Here is a 17640-nt window from a genome sequence, read left to right as displayed (position 1 = left end):
ATACATCCCGCACGGATGCTTCTGGGGTCAGCAAGTAAGCACACTGCTAATCTCATATATATATAATATATATAATATACGTATATAATATACAATATACATATATTATATAATATATAATACACATATATTATATATCACATATAATATACATATATTATATGTAATATGTAATATACATGTATTATATATATGTTCATACACTCATTCATACATGTTCACACATGTTTGCTTGTATGCATGTTTGCACACATGTCCTGAGGGTGTTCATGCACACGTGTGGAAGTACATATGGAGATCTGAGACCTGATATCAGGAATTGTCCTCAATTTGCTAGTTTGCCTTATTCAATGAGGTAGGGTCTCTCAATCAAACCCAGAGCTCATCAACATGGCTGGTCTCCTTAGCCAGGTTGTTCTGGGATCCTATCTCTGCTTCTCAAGGCTGCAATTCCAGGTGGGCCACCAAGTCCAGTGACAATCCGTGCAGGTTCTGGGAGTTCAGGCTCTGGTCTTGATACTTGCACCTTGAGCATGTTAATTGCTGAGCAATCTCTCCCATCCGTGAATAGAGAGCCAGTTAACAGCTCAAACACTTGCACACAGCTGTTTTTAATATGCTCATGACACACATTTGTTTTTTCATTGTCACCAACTAGGACATACAACAAATGTCTTCAAAGCTGATCTGTTCACTTCTGGTTGATTTGTTCCTTTGTCTTCGAATGGCCCATACTGTGTATTGCTTTCTTTTTTCTATCAGCAAAATAGAAGTCTCCGTTCATTCCACACTATTCACTGTGACCCTGGCTGGCTAGTGAAAGATTAGACTGAGACTGATGTAGAATTTTGCCTGCAGCTTGAGTTGCATCCTGATACTGCATGGAAGTCTGCCCCTCTGATGTGCCTCCCTCCCTTCTATCCACGTTCAAACAAAGCTGGAGAAACAGAGCAGGTGGGTGGAAGTGGTTCTAAATGCATAGCGCCCAGAGCAGGCTCCAATCTTATGGAAAAGCATCTTTCACAGACCCCTTAGCAAGGTCAGACCTCACCCCAGGATTTAGGTCAATCTACAGTGGATCCTCCCACTCTGGCTTCCTGTCTCTGGCTAGCTGTACTGGCTGCATTCCCAGACCATGACCCCTAGATTTTGATTCAATAGCTCAGAAGAAAGATCCAGGCCCCTGCATTTTTAAAAAGTCATAAGAACTGAGGGTCACTTCTCAAATGAATCTATGCGTGTGTGTGTGTGTGTGTGTGTGTGTGTGTGTGTGTGTGTTCATGTGTGTGTGTACAGATGCACGCACATGTGTGTTGGGGTTTATCTGTGTGTCTGCATATGTGTGTGCGTGTGCAAGTATGTTGAGGTTTATCTATGCGTGTGCATGCATTGTGTATTTGTGCATATATGCATGTGCGTTCATGCACAAGCATGAGTGTGTGCATGTGAATGCATGCGCTGAGGTTTATCTATGTGTGCATGTGCACTGGGGTGACAGGCATGTGTGTTTACACTGTGCTTTTGACAGGGCTTCTAGGATCCCACCTCGGATCCTCGTGTTTTTGTAGCATGTATGTAATCTTACCCCTTTGTCCTTTCCCTTCCGTGCTGAAGGTCCAGCTTTGGGCCTCAAACGTGCTACACATGTGCTCTGTCACTGAGATACATCCCCATCCCTCTTTGACTTTTATTTTGAAACACATTTTCACTAAGTAGTAGAGACTGATCTTGAACTCACTCTGTAACTAATGGAGAGTTTACCAGCCTCCTTCCCAATCCTCCCAAGTACCTAGGATTCCAGGCCTGCCATATCAGGTCTGGCTAACAGCCATGCTCCAATAACCACCAAATCTCAGAATCCATCACTATCCTTCCACCCTTTCCAAACATGGAATATATATTTCCACTTACTAAGAGGATTCTCCCATGCTTTCCTTGCAGCTGTTATGCCGAGGAAGAGATAAATGTTTTTCTCCTTATCTAAATGTAAAGCTATAATCCGTACAGATGTTCTTAAAATTGTACTGCCTTGGGGATTCTATAAGGTACCCTTGGCCAATGAAAGGGGGGGTGGGGGAGGCATAGCCATGCCAGCTTGTGGAGAATCCCTGCCTGGACCTTCAAGCGGAAAGTTGAACACACCCCATTATGAACAGCCACTTCCATTTATTAATTGAAGGTAAGTACACATGACAAGCGTGACTGGAAGGGAGAGACCAGGCAGCCTACGCAGGGTATAAATGAGTCCTTCTAGCACAAGCGAATACCTTGTGGAGAATGATGGATGGCCCTTCCTGACATCAGCAAGTGTGCTGAATTCGCAGCTCCTAGGCATGGCTCTTTTCCAGATGGCGCCAGACTCCCCATGTCCCTAGACTGACTATTTAATGTCCCAATCGCTACAGCAGCCTGTCCTGTGCTCGGCTATGCCCAATCCTGCGGCCCCACCATCTCTCCACTACATTAGAGCCGTCTCTAAAGAACTCGAATCCAACGAAGTCTATGCTGCCTCAGGGTAGTCCAGGTCTACACTATCCTAGGACACAAAGACAGCAAAAATCACAGGGATGTGGGAAGGGAAAGGAGCCCTTCAACCCAAGTCTGGTTTGAAGCCCCCCACGGGCTTAGATTCAAGAATTCCAGCACAATGAATTTGCTTGATGGTTTCCAACACAGAAATAATATTTATCGTATACAGAGTGATTTTCTGTTAGAATAACAATGACTGAACTCAAGAGATGACTCACTGAGTAAAGTCGTGGATGTTACACAGATAGACTCAGTGGTCTGTTGTCAGGGCAACCAGCTCTTCCACCAGAAGGAAGAAGAGAAGAGATGCTTAGTAGCTGAGGCCTTTGGAAGTATGGCGGAAAGATGACTGATGAGAGGGCAGGAGGCAGAGATGATCTCCTTTAGAAAATGTTCACAAGCTTGGTCCAGGAATCCCAACTGCTAGTGGCAGAGATGTAACCTGATTGGGGCTGAATTTTGATCAACAGGAACTACCTAGATTTGCAAGGCACTCATTTACATAGTTAATATTACCCAACAGAAAATTCTATATATAGCACCTTCTGCTAATCTCCCAGAACTGTACACCACCAATCTGAGCTGTCTTCTTTCATGGGGCACAAATCACATGCCAGGAAATGCCCACAAAGAGACTCATTCTAACCAAATGGAGACCCACGCATCATTTCATCATTACCCTGTGCTGTAAGCAGCATAACAGCCACTTCCCAGCCTGCCATCCCTTGTGGCACCCTCGATAACAATAAACTTTCCTTTGTATTCAGTTTCATGGAGTATGTTTGTTACTTGCCTGCTAGCCCCTGTTGATAGGTGGCCACCCCTATCTAAGCCAAGGTTTCAGGGCAACTGGGAGTGGGTAAGTAGTGTGATATCAATCAAAGAGTAAAGTTAACAGAAGGAGGAACATTCCTCTCAGTGAGTATTGGGAATCTCCTGGTCTCAGGTTGTTCACAAATGCCTGTAACTCAAGCTCCAAGGGACCCAGAGCCTTCTGTGGACCTCTCCTATGCACCTGCTCACATACGTGCACGTATGCTTGCAAAGACACAAACACACATAAGCAAATACAACACATGCTATTAAAAAGGGAAATCCTCAGTAAGGACTCCAGTCCCAGTGGTGGGTGCTGGGTTGTGGATGCCGGCCAGAAGACAACTCATTTACAACTCTACCTTGTTGAGTGTTTTTGAGGAAAACAAAGTAAATTAGAGAGATGTACAATTCACCCAGCAGCCTGATCCCACTGCCGCTATCAGCTGCCCTCCCCTTCCCTGGATTCCTCATCTTTCCCACGGCTGTCTGTTTCTGAATTCTGCCTGTGATTGTTCACACAGCGTGTGGTTGTTTTAACAATATCCTTTACTATTGTATTTATTATCAACTCTCCTATTTGTGCACAGCTGCCCAAAACAGAGCCATGTCAGCGAGACTTTATCTAGTGCTGCTGGATGAGGAAAGGCTGGCTGGCTCCTGCACCAGCACCCAAGTACCAGTGACACATTCAGACAGGGCTCAAACTGGGACCCGAGACTCAGCTGCTTCACCGTCTCTCATGACCTGATCTCTGTCATCAGAAGTAATTTGAGGGGCTACAACACTACCCACCTGGGGGATAGTTAAGAGAACCAAGTTAAAACACGAAAAGCAACTAGGCATGATGATGGCTCACCTTTGAAATCCTAGCACTTAGGAGTATGAGTCAGGGCCATAGCCACAAATATGAGGGCAACCTGGGCTCCTTAATGATTCTAGATCAATCTGGGTTACAGAAGTATGACCTTATGTTAAAACCAGACAGACAGATAGACAAACACACACACACACACACACACACACACACACACACACACACACACACACACCTCTGAGGCAGACGTGGCAGCACAGGAGGAAGAGGCAGGAGGTTCAGGAGTTCATAGCTCTCCACAGGCACAAATCGAGTTGGAGGCCAGCATGGAATGATGGGACCCTGTCTTCAAAAAAAAAAAAAAAAAAGCCAATAGGCCTGGGGCATGGGGCATGGCTCAGAGGGCCATGGGACTGTGGTTAATCCTACTGAGGCTCCTACATGACTCTCGAGTGAGCAGCCCATCTGTTTTCATATAAGGAAACCGATGTAAATAGAGAGGGGAAGTGGTTTGCCTGAGGTCCCTCTGGATGCTAGAACCTCGATCTCAGGATTTCCAGTCCCCGTTGGCCTCCGTGGCACAATAACTCTGGACACTCACCTGGTCGGCCCCGAACGAGGTGAGGTTGCTCCTGACGGAGCTGGCAGCCAGCGCCAAGAGAAGCAACACTAAGTAGAGGGTGGTCGCGCAGTAGGGGCTGGACCAGGAGCCTTGGCAGTTTGCGGATGGACAGGCAGGTTTCAGTGGCAACTCGGGCATCTCTCCACAGAAGGATCTGCGGCCATCGTCGGTGATGGTGGTGAGCAACAAGCCAGTGGCAGCCAGGTAGAGCAGCAGGCTGAGCGAAATAGCAAGGAAACGGCCCAGGTACACGTCGGCCAGCCAGCCTCCCACCGGAGCCAGCAGGTAGGAGGCGCCTAAGAAGAGGAGTGTGGCCCGCGACGCGTGCTCACCATCCCAGTTGAAGTTCAAGCTGTTGAGGTAGAGCACGAGGTTGGAGGTGACGCCAAAGAAGGCAGCGCGTTCCAGCATCTCCACTAGCAGCACCGCAGCAGCTGCTGTCCGCCTCCACCGTCGGGGCCCCCACCGGCCTTGAGCCACCAGTGGTTGCCTCTCTCCGGATCTGCTTGGCTGCTGTTCGGCGCGAAGTGCGGACATCGTGGGCTTCCTGTCTCCGTGACCCAGACTCTTTCCTTTGTCCTCCCCTCTTCTCTCTTAACCCCGATTGCCCTCTTTTCTCAACCCTGTCTCCTCTTTTTCCCTCAGGTTCCTCTCCTTGCAACCTAGTTTCTATCTCCACCTTAATTCTTCACCCTCTCCTTCCACTCCCAGTTCTTGTTCATCTACCCCGTGCTTTCTACCTAGTCGTCTTCTCTCCTTCCTCCACTCTGGCCTAGTCTACCCTCCCAACGCCACCCAACCATCCTGCTTGCTCCACTTCTCTATCCCCTCCCCCCTTCCTGCTAGTCTCCCCCTTTGGTTGCCCTTTCTCAACCGTTGTCCCCTTCTCTTATCACCTGGGCCTCAGTGTCTCCCCTGGCCCTGCCACCTCCTCCACACAGCACTCTTTGCCTGACTGCTTCTCTTCCTCCCTGAGTCCCCTCTGGCTCTCCCTCCCAGCTTAGTCTCTGTCCCCTTTTCAGCTTAAGAAACTCTGGGCTTCCCCTTTTCACTGGTCCTGTGGCTGCCTACGTCACCCAGTATTTAGGAGAAATGAAAGTCTGTGGGTCACAGGGTCCCTTCTCATTCAGCTTTCCAAAAATCTCCCTTCTTCTGGGCTGTTGTCGGCCCTCTTAGCCGATCAGCCGGCTTTCCCAGGGACAGGAAGGGAGCCTTCCTTTCAGTTTCACTCCAACCCGTTTCCCTTCCCATCCTAAAGCAGCATCCTCCTCCGCTAGAGTTTGATTATCGCTGTAGCTGGGGACTTTAGATGGGGCAGGCAGACACTGAGGGGTATCTTCTGCTTAGGGAACCATGTTTGGAGGAAGGTCCGGATCCTTCAACCTAAAAGGAATGGTGACGCTAAGATCAGTACGCCGGGCCGGATCTGTGACGGCCATAGGTCATGTGAAGGATTTGGTAGTCCCAGGTATTCCTTCACAGATCTAGAGACAACCGCAGTAGGAGTGGGAAGGGAGGTGAGAAGTGACTGGATCCTGCTATCTGAGCTCCAGGGCTCACCACAGCCTGTTTCAAGGGAAATACTGGCATGCACTTTGCATTGCAAAAGCAACAGAGGGGAAGGAAGTGGCGCCATATGGGAGCCACAAGATTGACAGGGGCACTGACCTCAGACTAAATCACAGTGACCCCTTACTCAGATCCCTCTGGTGCCTTATAGGAAAATAAAGATGAGCCAGTCACTTCTTGACCTAAATGTTCAAAGGGCTCTGACCCTTACCTCTGTCTAGATCTCAACCCACTGAGTATGGTCTGCTGATCTTTCTGCTTACCTCCCAGGCTAAGTCCTTCGGCTGGCAAGGCGCCTTGCTTTGCTGTCTCTTGTCCAGATAGACTCTTCCTCAAGCCCTTCACGAGTCTACTTTCTCTTGATTTAGGTGTCGGTGTAAAGATCACTCCCGGGGCCTTCCCGGAGCTCAGATAGCAGGATCCAGTCACTTCTCACCTCCCTTCCCACTCCTACTGCGGTTGTCTCTAGATCTGTGAAGGAATACCTGGGACTACCAAATCCTTCACATGGCCTATGGCCGTCACAGATCCGGCCCGGCGTACTGATCTTAGCCGTCTGAGGTTAGAAGCTTCCCCACGGGATTTTCACCATCACATGCAGCAGGCCACACTGTCTCATTCAATCTCCATGGCTCAGTTACTGTTTTATGCTCTGCCCCTGGCGGGAAAGGACTCACACTAGTGGGGCAGAGACATTTGAGAACCATTCGTCAACCCTTCCTAGTACTTCCCAGTGCTTAGCAATGGCAGCCATTCGTTAAGTATTGGTTGAATAAAAGAATAAAAGAATGAGGGTGACTTAAGCGGCAGAAAGGACGACATCAGAAAGCTAGAAGCTAAAATAGACACCTTTGCTAAAAACCAGAGTCACCAGCAAACACCTGGGCTTTAAACTTGTGTGTGTAACTTTGTTTTATTATTTTGTTTGCATATGTATTGATTTTTATGTTATGTGCATTAGTGTTTTGCCTGCGTGTATGTCTGTGTGAGGGTTGCAGAGCCCCTGGAGTTGGAGTCACAGACAGTTGTGAACTGCCATGTGGGTGCTGGGAATTGAACTGGGTCCTTTGGAAGAGCAGCCAGTGCTCTTTAACTCTCAACTCCCCTTTTGCTTGGTTTTTGAGACAAGGTCTCAGTGTAGGCCAGGTTGGTCTGTAACTCAGACTGTGTATCCAAGGATGGCCTTGAACTTCTGATCTTCCCACCTCCACCTCTAGAGTACTGGGACTGTAGGTGTTTGTCCTCATGCCCAGTATATGTGGGGCTGGTAATTAAACTCTGGACCTTGGGCATGCAGGGTTACCACTCTACAAATTGAACTACAGTCCAAGCCTGGGTTTTATTCATTCATTTATTTTTAGAGATGTATTTATTTTTTATTTTATGTGTGTGAATGTTTTGCATGTATGTATGTATGTATGTTTACCACATGAGAGCCTGGTCCTCTCAGAGGTCTGAAGAGGGTATCACATTCATTGGAGCTAGAGTGAAAGACAGTTGTGAGCTATCATGTGGGCGCTGGGAAACAAACCAAACCTTTTCTCTGGCAAAGCAGCCAGGACTCTAAATGTCTGAGCCGTCTCTCCAGCCTTTCATCCCAGTTTTTAGCACTTTATATCAGGGCAGAAGCCCAGCTGTGACAGAGAAGAAGAATCCATGGACACATATGATTCACTGTAGAGAGGGGTAATATAATTTGACTAAGATAGACAAAGGCAAGGCCGGGAATGGAGGCACATACTTTTAACCCCAGAATTCAGGAGGCAGAGGCAGGTGGATCTCTATGTTCAGAGCCAACTTGGCCTACATAGAAAGGGGAGGGGGACAGAGAGAGAAAGAAAGAGGCAGAGACAGGGACAGAAGAGGCCATTCCCAACAGCTCACCCCTTCTTCTCTTGGAGGACATTTCAGGATCCTCTGACACCAAGATGTGTCAATGAAGCTCAAGTCACATAAGACCCAACTCCTTCCTTCATCAGCCATGGAGGTAGGCAGAGGTGACAAATGCCGATCCAGAAGCCACAGACAAAGTGTAACACTCACTTGTTGCCAGTCATCTTCAGGGATCCAGGAAGAGAACACTTTCTCTTGTGCTTAGAGAAATCAAAAGCAGCAAACAAAGAAAACCATGGCACTGGGCATGATGGTGTATCCTGTGACTCCAGTTCCTACCAGCCTGGAGCATGAGGATTCTGAGTTCCTGGGCGTAAAAGGGAAGGGAAGGGAATGAACACGCCCATTCTTGGGGGTGCAAGTAACAGAATGCAGCTCTTTGTTGCCACAGGACAAGCTTTAGAGACTTGGCTTTACTCCCTCCCACCACCACTAGGAGGACTGGATGGCTCTAGTGAATGGAACAAGAGCTGATAGTCAAGCCTCAGGTTCCTCTCTGGTGTTTGGACTAGTTAGAACTCCATTGTTCAACCTTGGTGAACCCTCCTGTGCCCACCCAGAGCTTCACCTCTCTCTCTCTCCTCTTTCTACACTTCCTGGCTCACTCTACCGTCTACCCAGCTTCCAGCTCCAATTCACCTGCATCTTGACCCATGGAAAGCCTAGAACTTTCCGTGAATCATTACTATGGTCCCCCACGACTTGGCTCCGTAGTTTCCTTTCCTTAAAAGTCTCCCTAATTTCTCCAGGGAGGTTGGGTTACCCCTCAGAACGCCCACAATGACTCACGCTGTCTGCTCATCTATTTCTTAAGAGGATTAGATACTTTGGGGAGCAGGGGTTACATTTTCTTTTCTGTGCTTCAGCACCTAGAGACATGCCCATCCGCTCCAAGAGAACAAACTCTGGAGTTGACCAACTTGAAAACAGGCACAGTCAGAACCCTTTACAGTCGATCCTTTAAGTTTATTATCTGAAAACTACAGGAGAACCATACTTACATTAGACTTCTTTGTAAGCATTAAAATGAGATAACTTAGTCCTGCGGCTGGCATGTATTAGAGGGCCAATACATGTCTATACCTTAATTAGTGTGATGGTTACCTATGTCAACTTGACAAGACTTGAATCGCTTGGGGAGAGAGTCTCCAAGAGGGAGTGTCTACAAAGGGTTGGCCTGTAGGCTTTTCTGTGGGGATTATCTTGTAAGTAAAACAATGTGGGAAGTTCTGGTTCATTGTGGGTGGTGCCATTCCCTACGCAGGGTGTCTGTAACTCCATAAGAATAGAGAAACCAAGCTAAACACAATCAATTAAGCAAACAAGCAAGCAAGCTTCAATTCATTTGTATTTCTCTGCTCTTGACTGTGGATATGGTATGAATGCCTGCTCTGAGCTTCCGCCACTATGACCTCTCCACTATGACCTCTCCACTATGATAAACTGTAACATGGAATTGTGAGCCCCCAAAACTGGTTTTGTCCCCTAAGCTGCTTTGGGGGTGGTATTTTGTCACAGTTCAAGAAATTAAACTAGAACAGTTCATCTCGAACTATATACATCTCCATTAACTTCTATAAAGCTAGAATGACTATTGAGGTTATGGAATTTCTCTTAGATTTTACAGTTTGTCTATCAGTTACATTTTTATGGCAATATCAACAAAAATTAATATGACAGTTGATATTCACCTACAGAATAATGAAATTATATTCAAAATTTTAATCCTACATTAAAAACAACCCAGTCAGCAATGGATCAAAGATATTGATCTAAATCTCCAAATGCTCACACTTCTAGGTGAAAACATAGGAAGCATTTTTGTGGCATTGGGGTAGGCAAGAACTTTCTGAGCAGAACACCAGTAGCACAGCAGCAAATCTGAAGTATCATCAGACAGCAGCAAAGGAAGCCATCAGCAGAGCAAACAGACAGCCCAAGGAATGGGAGAAAGTATTATGAACTGCATTTTGGGGACGATACTTAGAATTTACAAAGAACCGCAGAAATCAAGAAACTAAGTGAAACTAGTGAAATACTAGGCGAGCTAGTGAAATGAACGTTTTTCAAAGGAAGGAACGTGGAAAGCCAAGAACTGTTTTGGGAAGTGTTCTACACTCCCAGTCATCCGATAAACACAAATTAAACCGCCTTAAAATACCACTCACCCCAGTCAGAATGGCCGCCAACAAGAAATCTGTCAATAGATTGTTGGAGAGGATGTGGGGGAGGGGAGAAACCTACTGCTGGTGAGAATGCAAACTAATGTAGCCACTGTGGGAATGAGTTTGGACAGAAAATTAAAAGAAGTGCCAAATCACCCAGTTATTGCCCTCCTGCGGCATGCACACAGAGATCTCCGTAACCTATTAGAGATATCGGCTTACCCGTGTTTATTGATGCTCTGTTTCTGATGGCAAGAAAATAGAACCAACCTAGGTGTCTATCAACACACGAATGGATAATGAAAAATGGTGTGCATATAAAATGGAAAGTTATTCGGCTCCAAAACAAATGGAGTCATGAAATTTTCAGGAAAATGGGTGGACTTAGAAAGTATAATATTAAATGAGGTCACCCTAACTCAAGAAGAAAAAAACCACATGTTCTCCCTCGTATGTGGATCTTAGCCTATAATTCATACATGTATATATGCAATAGCTGTGAGTGTATATATAGAATAACAGAGCAGAAATCAAGAAATGGTAACATTAGATGGCAAAGAAAGGCAGGATATAGGCAAAAAGACAAAGAAGTCATGGAAGAGGATAAAAAAATATTTTTCTCATACAGCCCAGGACCACCTTCCCAGGGAATGGTGCCACCCACAGTGGGCTAGGCCCTTCTCCGTCTATTCACACTCAAGACAGTCCCCTACAGACATGGAGAGCGCAACTGATTTGGACAATCTGTCAATTGAAGAATCCCTTTTTAGGGACTCTAGCTAAGCTAAGCCAGGATAGTCCCCTGTCACAGGGCACTCCTTATGACCAGAAGACCTTTGTATGAGCTTCTTTTATTATTGCTGTTGACAAAACACCCAACCAAAGCAACTTAAGGACGGGGTTGTTTTGGTTTGTAGTTTGCGGGTACTGTCTACACTCTACCATGGCAAGAAGGCAAGGTAGCAGGAAAGTGACAGCTGGTTACTTTTTGTCTGCAGTCAAGAAGCAGAAGGGATGAATGTTGGTACTCAGTCCCTTTTGCGCTTTTAATTCAGGTCCAGACATTAGCCTAAGGAATAGTGACGCCCATTCAAAGTCGGTCTTTCCTGCTCAGTTAAACCATTCTGGAAACACCCTCCTAACCATGCCAGAGGTATGTTTCCTAAGTGATTCTAAATGCTAACAGATGATAGTGACAATCTCTGTAGGCTGCAACCTCCACCTATTAAAGTTTACACTCCTTTTCAACAGCTCCAGGAGCTGGGTGGATCCTGGGAGGACATTAAACAGCACAGATGTTTGTTGTGATCATTGAAAATGCCTCCAGGTACAACATTCCGAGAGGCAAAAGTCATTCTCCTGTAGATAAGTGGATGGAGTAGATAAGTATCTGCTGGTTGATGCCTCTAAGTCTCTGCTGTTGAAATCATCAGGTCTGTGGTCATACGTTATGGAAACCTAGGCCATTGGTTCTCGGCCTTCTTAATGCGGCACCTTTAATGCAGCTCTTCATGTCATGGTGACCCTCAACCATAAAATTACTTTTGTTGCTAATTCACAATTGTAATTTTGCTACTGTTATAAATTGTGATGCAAATATCTGTGTTTTCCGATGGTCTAAGGAGAAGACCCCTGTAAAAGGGTCATTCAGCCTCTGTGTGACCCACAAGGTGAGAACCACTGACCCAGGGAATGGCAGAAGAAGGGTTAGGGTATAACTGTGTGTGACCTCACCATTGGACTTGTGATCTAAGGTTCAAATGCCCAGATGGGAAGTTACAGAGAGCCATTGACGTGGATGTGGGCAATGGTGACGCCACGTGCAGACTGTTAGTGCAAAACACAGCTGTGCCCTCAACTGGGATAAGAGGTAATTTATCATTTTCTTCTTCTGTGAGTGTGTGCATTATGCATGTTTGTAGGCATGAATGGGGGGGGGCATATTAGGGGATAGTGCTCTTGCATGTAGAGGTTTAAGGTTGATGCTGGGACTCATTCTGCATGGTTCTCACTCACTGAAGCAGGGTCTCTCAATCAATCCCAGAGCTCACCAATATGGCTCCTCTTAATAGCCAGCTTACTCTGAGATCTTATAAGTCTGTCCACTAAAGCTGAAATTACAAGCAGGCTGCCACCACCACCTGACATTTACAGTGAGTTCTGGGGATCCAAACTGAGATGCTCATACTTGTAAAACACATTGCTCCCTCTCCCTCTCCCTCTCCCTCTCCCTCTCCCTCTCCCTCTCCCTCTCCCTCTCCCTCTCCCTCTCCCTCTCCCTCTCCCTCTCCCTCTCCCTCTCCCTGCCCCATCTGGTTTTTGAGACAGTTTCTTTGTATACAGTTTCTTTGTATAGCCCTGGTTGTTCTGGAACTTAGTCTTCTGTAGACCAGGCTGGCTTCAAACTCTGAGATCTGCCTGCCTCTGCCTCCCAGTGCTGGGATTAAAGGCGCGTGCCACCACCAATGCCTGGCCGAGATAGTTCATTCTTAAGCTGACTTTTAGTGACCATGGTAGGAAATATGGATTCAAGTCACCCCAAATAACAAGTTTCAACATGGAAACAGTTTCAACATGGAAATTTTCACAGTTACAGGAAAAAAAAGTCATAAATCAAAGCATTTTCTAAGTACATTGGTGGGTGACATTGCCCCTAATTTCCCAGAGCTCATTGTGTTGTGGCTGTGAGGTTTTGATTATCACAGAGTCAAATATGTGGCAATCTCAAAAAAATCCCTGTAGCCATTGGATTAAACACTCCTACACGGAGTGAGAAAATAGGGGTGACAGCTGGGTTTACTTGATGTCCTCAGAGAAATAGTAGCACTGTTTATATCAGAAAGCCACCACCCCAGGGCCTGGAAAGAGGGTGAAACTCTTGCAATGCAAACATGAGAAGCCAAGTTGGAGACCTCAGAAACTACATAAAAAATGGGTATGGGACCATGCTGTCTTATTCCCAGAGCTGGGGAAGTGGAGACAGGATCCTCAGGGCTTGCTGGCCAGCCAGACTAGCAGAATTGGTGAGCTCTGGGTTTAGTGAGAGACCTTTTTTCGTCTAGAAAAGTCAGGTGTAGAGAAACTGAGCAAGACACCTGATATTGACCTCCACTTCTTACAAACACATACAGAGAGGGGGGAGAGGGAGGGAGGGAGGGAGGGAGGGAGGGAGGGAAGGAGGGAGGGAGGAGGAGACAGAGAGAAAGAGAGGGGGGGGCAAATACATTCAACTATACACACGTATACATCATACACACAAAGTAATTACAGGCCACGGGCACACATCTTTACATACATTATGTGTAACAAAATAGGAAGAAGATTGTTGTAGTTAAGGTTACTACTTCTGTGATGAAACACTGTGACCAAAAATCAACTTGGGGAGGAAATGGCTTATTTGGTGCATGTATTCTGAATCACAGTTCATTGAGGGAAGCCAAGCAGGAACTTGACAGGTAGGTACCTGGCATCAGGAGCCGGTGCAGAGGCCACAAAAGAATGATTGCTCCTCGTGGCTTGCTCAGCCTGCTTTCTTATAGGACCCAGCACCATCGGCTCAGGGAGTGGCACCACCCATAATTGTCTAGGTTTCCCTACTTCACTAATTAAGAAAATGGCCTAGGAGCTTGACTACAGTCCAATCTTATGGAGGCAGCTTATCAGCTGAGGCTCCCTCCCCTCAAATGACTGTAGCTTCTGTTAAGTTGACACAGAAGTAGTGAGCACAGAGGTACTAAGCACTTCAGAGTGCTGTGCACAGTGGCTGCATCTATGCACGCTCCCGACTCTCTGTTCTGGAACTTTTCCGCTGAACTGGCTAAATTTGTTTTTCTTTTTTAAAGAATGCCATGTTTGGGGACCGGAGACATTAAGAGGGTTAGGAGTGCTTGTTCCTCTTGCAAAGGACTGGAATCCAGTTCCCAGCACCCATGCAGGTGTCTCATAACTTCCTGTAGCTCTAGCTAGCTTCAGGGCATCCAAAGTCTTCTTCAGGCCTTCAAGGGCACCGCACCCATGTGTGCACTCTCTCTCTCTCTCTCTCTCTCTCTCTCTCTCTCTCTCTCTCTCTCTCACACACACACACACACACACACACACACACACACACTAATAAAATAAATCTCCAAGAAAGGAATGCTAAATTTTCTTAGACCCATAGTTGTTCAGACTGAAGAAACTGTCAGGCAGTGTTTTGGAAGGGAAGACAGCAAGCCTGTCACAACAAGGGAAACAACTCACAGTAGTTGTTGCTACTGATGAAACTGTAGCTTTTAAGTGAGAACTCTTGAGTCTTAGAAAACTCTGGCCACCATGATATAGACAGATTCCCAGCAACGGAAGCTCCTGGATGGGGTCAGAGATATAGGGATTTTGACTTCCTGATATTGTGCAATAAAGTGCATTGATATATGAAAGAGGTAAAGAATTCTTAATTCAAGGAACCATGAACCAGTCTGTTCCAGATGACCCATGCATGTTAGTACAAAATCATAAGTGGGGAAAGACACATTTAAAGCACAGGATGGATGACTGGGTTTCAGCGTTAGTCTCTGTGAAGCCATGATGATGTTAAATTTCACATTACGATTCACTTCACCAACCCTGCCTTGTGTGTGTGTGTGTGTGTGTGTGTGTGTGTGTGTGTGTGTGTGTGTGTGGAGTGGGGTGTGCACATGCCGTGACAAATGCTTGGGGTTGGGCTACTTCTGTGGGGTTTCTCTTCCTTCTGCTTAGAAACCCATCCCTTCCTCATTTTGCTGGGCCAAGATCAGTGGGGAGATAGTGAAAATGCCTGCATTCCACAAGCCCAGAGAGTCACTGGTGTCCTTTGCAAATTGAGAGCCAAAGGTCTTGATTCTAAGAGTTAAAAATAAATATGACTTCACTGGTTTGAGCATCCAACTGGACACATCTTCTAGCTTCCTGCTCTAGGCTTCACTTCAAGCATGGAGTGGCTTGGAGTATATCATGTCCTTCTAGCCACAATAACACTCATCTTCTGCTGTCCTGCCTTGAGGTACCCAGTTCCCTCCCAGGAACACCCACTTTGTCTTTACTCTTTCATTTGGATTTAGAGAAGAATTCCTTTCCATTCTAGTTTTGGATCCACTAATTTTTTTTTAGATTTTGCGTGTCTGTGTGGGTGAATGCGTGGGGGTCAGTCAGTCGTCAGAGGGAGACTTCCAGAAGTTAAGTTTTCTCCTTCTACCATGTGGTGCGGGTCCGTGGGTCCAGGGATGGAACTCAGTCCATCAGGCTTGGCAGCAAGCGCCTTTACCCACCGAGCCATCTCACTCTTGTAAGTTCTATGCCTCTTGAAAGCGGGGAAGTTGTTCCATCTCTTTTCTTCCGGTGGAGTGACTCCAAGATTGCACACTTCCAAGCCTCCGGCGATGAGTGGAGTGGACTCTGGAAGCCAGACAATACTGCATATGCCCCGGGCCCCTTTGTTCTGCCAGACACTCTTCACTAGAGGGCGCCCTCAGCCGGTGCCAGAACTCATTCCTGCCCCTCGCTCCCTCTGAGCTGGGCGGGGTCTCACTGTGGGCGGGGCCTGATTCACTATGGCTTCCCAACTTGCCACATCAAATATCCCCTCAGCTGGTGGAACCCTCCTACCAGTGGCAGAAATCCTCTCCATTACAATGAAAACAAGCTAGAATGAAGGAAGTTGAGAACCAGAAAATGTCGTGTCTAGGAGGCACGCCTGGAATGGGGAACCAGTCTCTTCCTAGACTCTATATATAGAGTTCTGCTTAGAGAGCCAAATTATCCATTCCCGCATTCTCTCAACAAAACTTGTCTAACACCTACTATGTGCTCCAAGGGGAGCTCATTGGTGAGCTAACTGCACACAGTCTACTTCCTAGCACTACCCAGCACTTCCAGGTAGCCTGGCCCTTCCCACTCCAGCCCTTTCCTCCCTGAATCTTTTCCTCCTCCAGCAGCCTCCCTGCGAGGCCATCTGCTGAGAACCTGCCTGCCCTCCTGCCCAGTCCTTATAACATAAACAGCCAACAGTCCTCAACGGTGGGATCCAGATTCTTTGGCACCTCTGGGCAACTTCCACCTGGGTTTGGGGCACATGGAGGTGGGGGAGTCCTGCTCTTAGATCCCCTATTCTCTAGGGTTTCTTTTGGAAAAGCTTAGACCCTTTCTATGTCTCCCCAGGACTGGGGAAATGGCTCAGTAGTTTGCCACAGAAGCATGAAAAGCAGAGCTCAGACTTTCAGAACCTTTATTAAAGCCTGGCAGGTATGGCAGCCTCCTGTAATCCTAGCACCTGGGAGGCAGAGATGGGGCCCAGGGTAAGCTAAACTAGTAGAATTGGGAGCTCTTGATTCAGTGAGAGACCCAACCTCAATAAATAAACAGAGAACAGTTGAACTAAAGACCACTCCTGACATCAGCTTCAAGCGTGTGCGCACGCGCAAACACACACACACACAACATACACATACATACATACCACACACATGCATACAGGCACCACACACATACCATACACACCTGTGCATCCTTTCTCACACACAAACATGCACACACGCTCATGAACACATGCACACACACTGCACACATGGCATACCCCTCAACACACACAAGCAAAGGAATGTCCATCAAGACCCTATCCTCCTGCCTCTTAGTCTCCACATTCCCAAAGAGAACACAAACCTTGGAACCGAATCCCATGAGAGCTGGATTCTGTGGGAGGGGCAGCAGGGAAGCATTAATTCACTCTTCTAGCACCAGACACTAGAGCATCTCTGGGAGTGAACTGTCTCTTTGTCTCAAAGAAAGAAGGCACAGCCTCTTTGTCTTTTTTGGAAGACCCCCAGGGATGTGCTCATTGGACATGGGCCTCTGTGAGTCTCAGGGTTCACTTTGGTTGGTGGGCTTATGAAAGACAGCTTGGGCTCCCCCGCTCAACACCCCTGTAACAGCACCCCTGTAACAACAGCCCGGCTTCCTGGAGACCAAAACCACAAGCAGAAGGTAGAGGCGTGAGATACTCACAGGCTGGGCCTGTGTGTAGGAGAGAGAGTGTGTAGCACAGAGGGCGCTGAGAACAAGAACACAAAGGGCAGCACGGTGAGACAAGCCGTCGGTGGCACAACTGCCTCACCGAATCAGGATGGCACTTCCTACAGGCAGGCGTGGGTAGCAGTTGGAGCCGGCAACAGACATGTGGCTCTTCCTTGGGATCGCTGGATTGCTGACAGCAGTTCTCTCAG

The 17640-nt window shown here is 47.0% G+C and overlaps 2 protein-coding genes across 23 annotated transcripts in view; one reads left to right on the top strand and one right to left on the bottom strand.

Moving 5' to 3' along the window:
• Slc15a3 (solute carrier family 15 member 3) overlaps positions 1–17198 on the bottom strand; it is a 26622-nt gene extending 9424 nt beyond the window's left edge. Inside the window, exons 1-4 of one of the 7 annotated variants that reach the window (XM_087618434.1) lie at positions 17081–17196; positions 15691–15817; positions 8235–8550; positions 4761–5133 (exon numbers count right to left, since the gene is read on the bottom strand). In XM_087618434.1, coding sequence (XP_087474560.1) covers positions 4761–4919 — 159 coding nt within the window. In that variant the 5' untranslated portion in view covers positions 4920–5133; positions 8235–8550; positions 15691–15817; positions 17081–17196. Of the gene's footprint in view, positions 1–4760; positions 5396–5677; positions 5802–8234; positions 8551–15690; positions 15818–17080 lie in introns of those variants that run through there. The other 6 variants (XM_087618229.1, XM_087618326.1, XM_087618277.1 and 3 more) reach the window with 6 other exon arrangements.
• The window catches only part of Cd6 (Cd6 molecule), a 39075-nt gene continuing 38609 nt past the window's right edge, over positions 17175–17640 (top strand). For 8 of the 16 annotated variants that reach the window (XM_087640095.1, XM_087640035.1, XM_087640151.1 and 5 more), the window contains exon 1: positions 17343–17640. In XM_087640095.1, the coding sequence (XP_087496221.1) occupies positions 17592–17640 (49 nt within the window). In that variant the 5' untranslated portion in view covers positions 17343–17591. 16 annotated transcript variants of the gene reach the window in all.

Source organism: Rattus norvegicus, chromosome 1, assembly GCF_021556685.1.
Source record: "Rattus norvegicus strain SHRSP/BbbUtx chromosome 1, alternate assembly SHRSP_T2T, whole genome shotgun sequence".
In the NCBI taxonomy this organism is placed as follows: Eukaryota; Metazoa; Chordata; class Mammalia; order Rodentia; family Muridae; genus Rattus; species Rattus norvegicus.
This window is presented reverse-complemented; position numbering and strand designations above follow the sequence as displayed.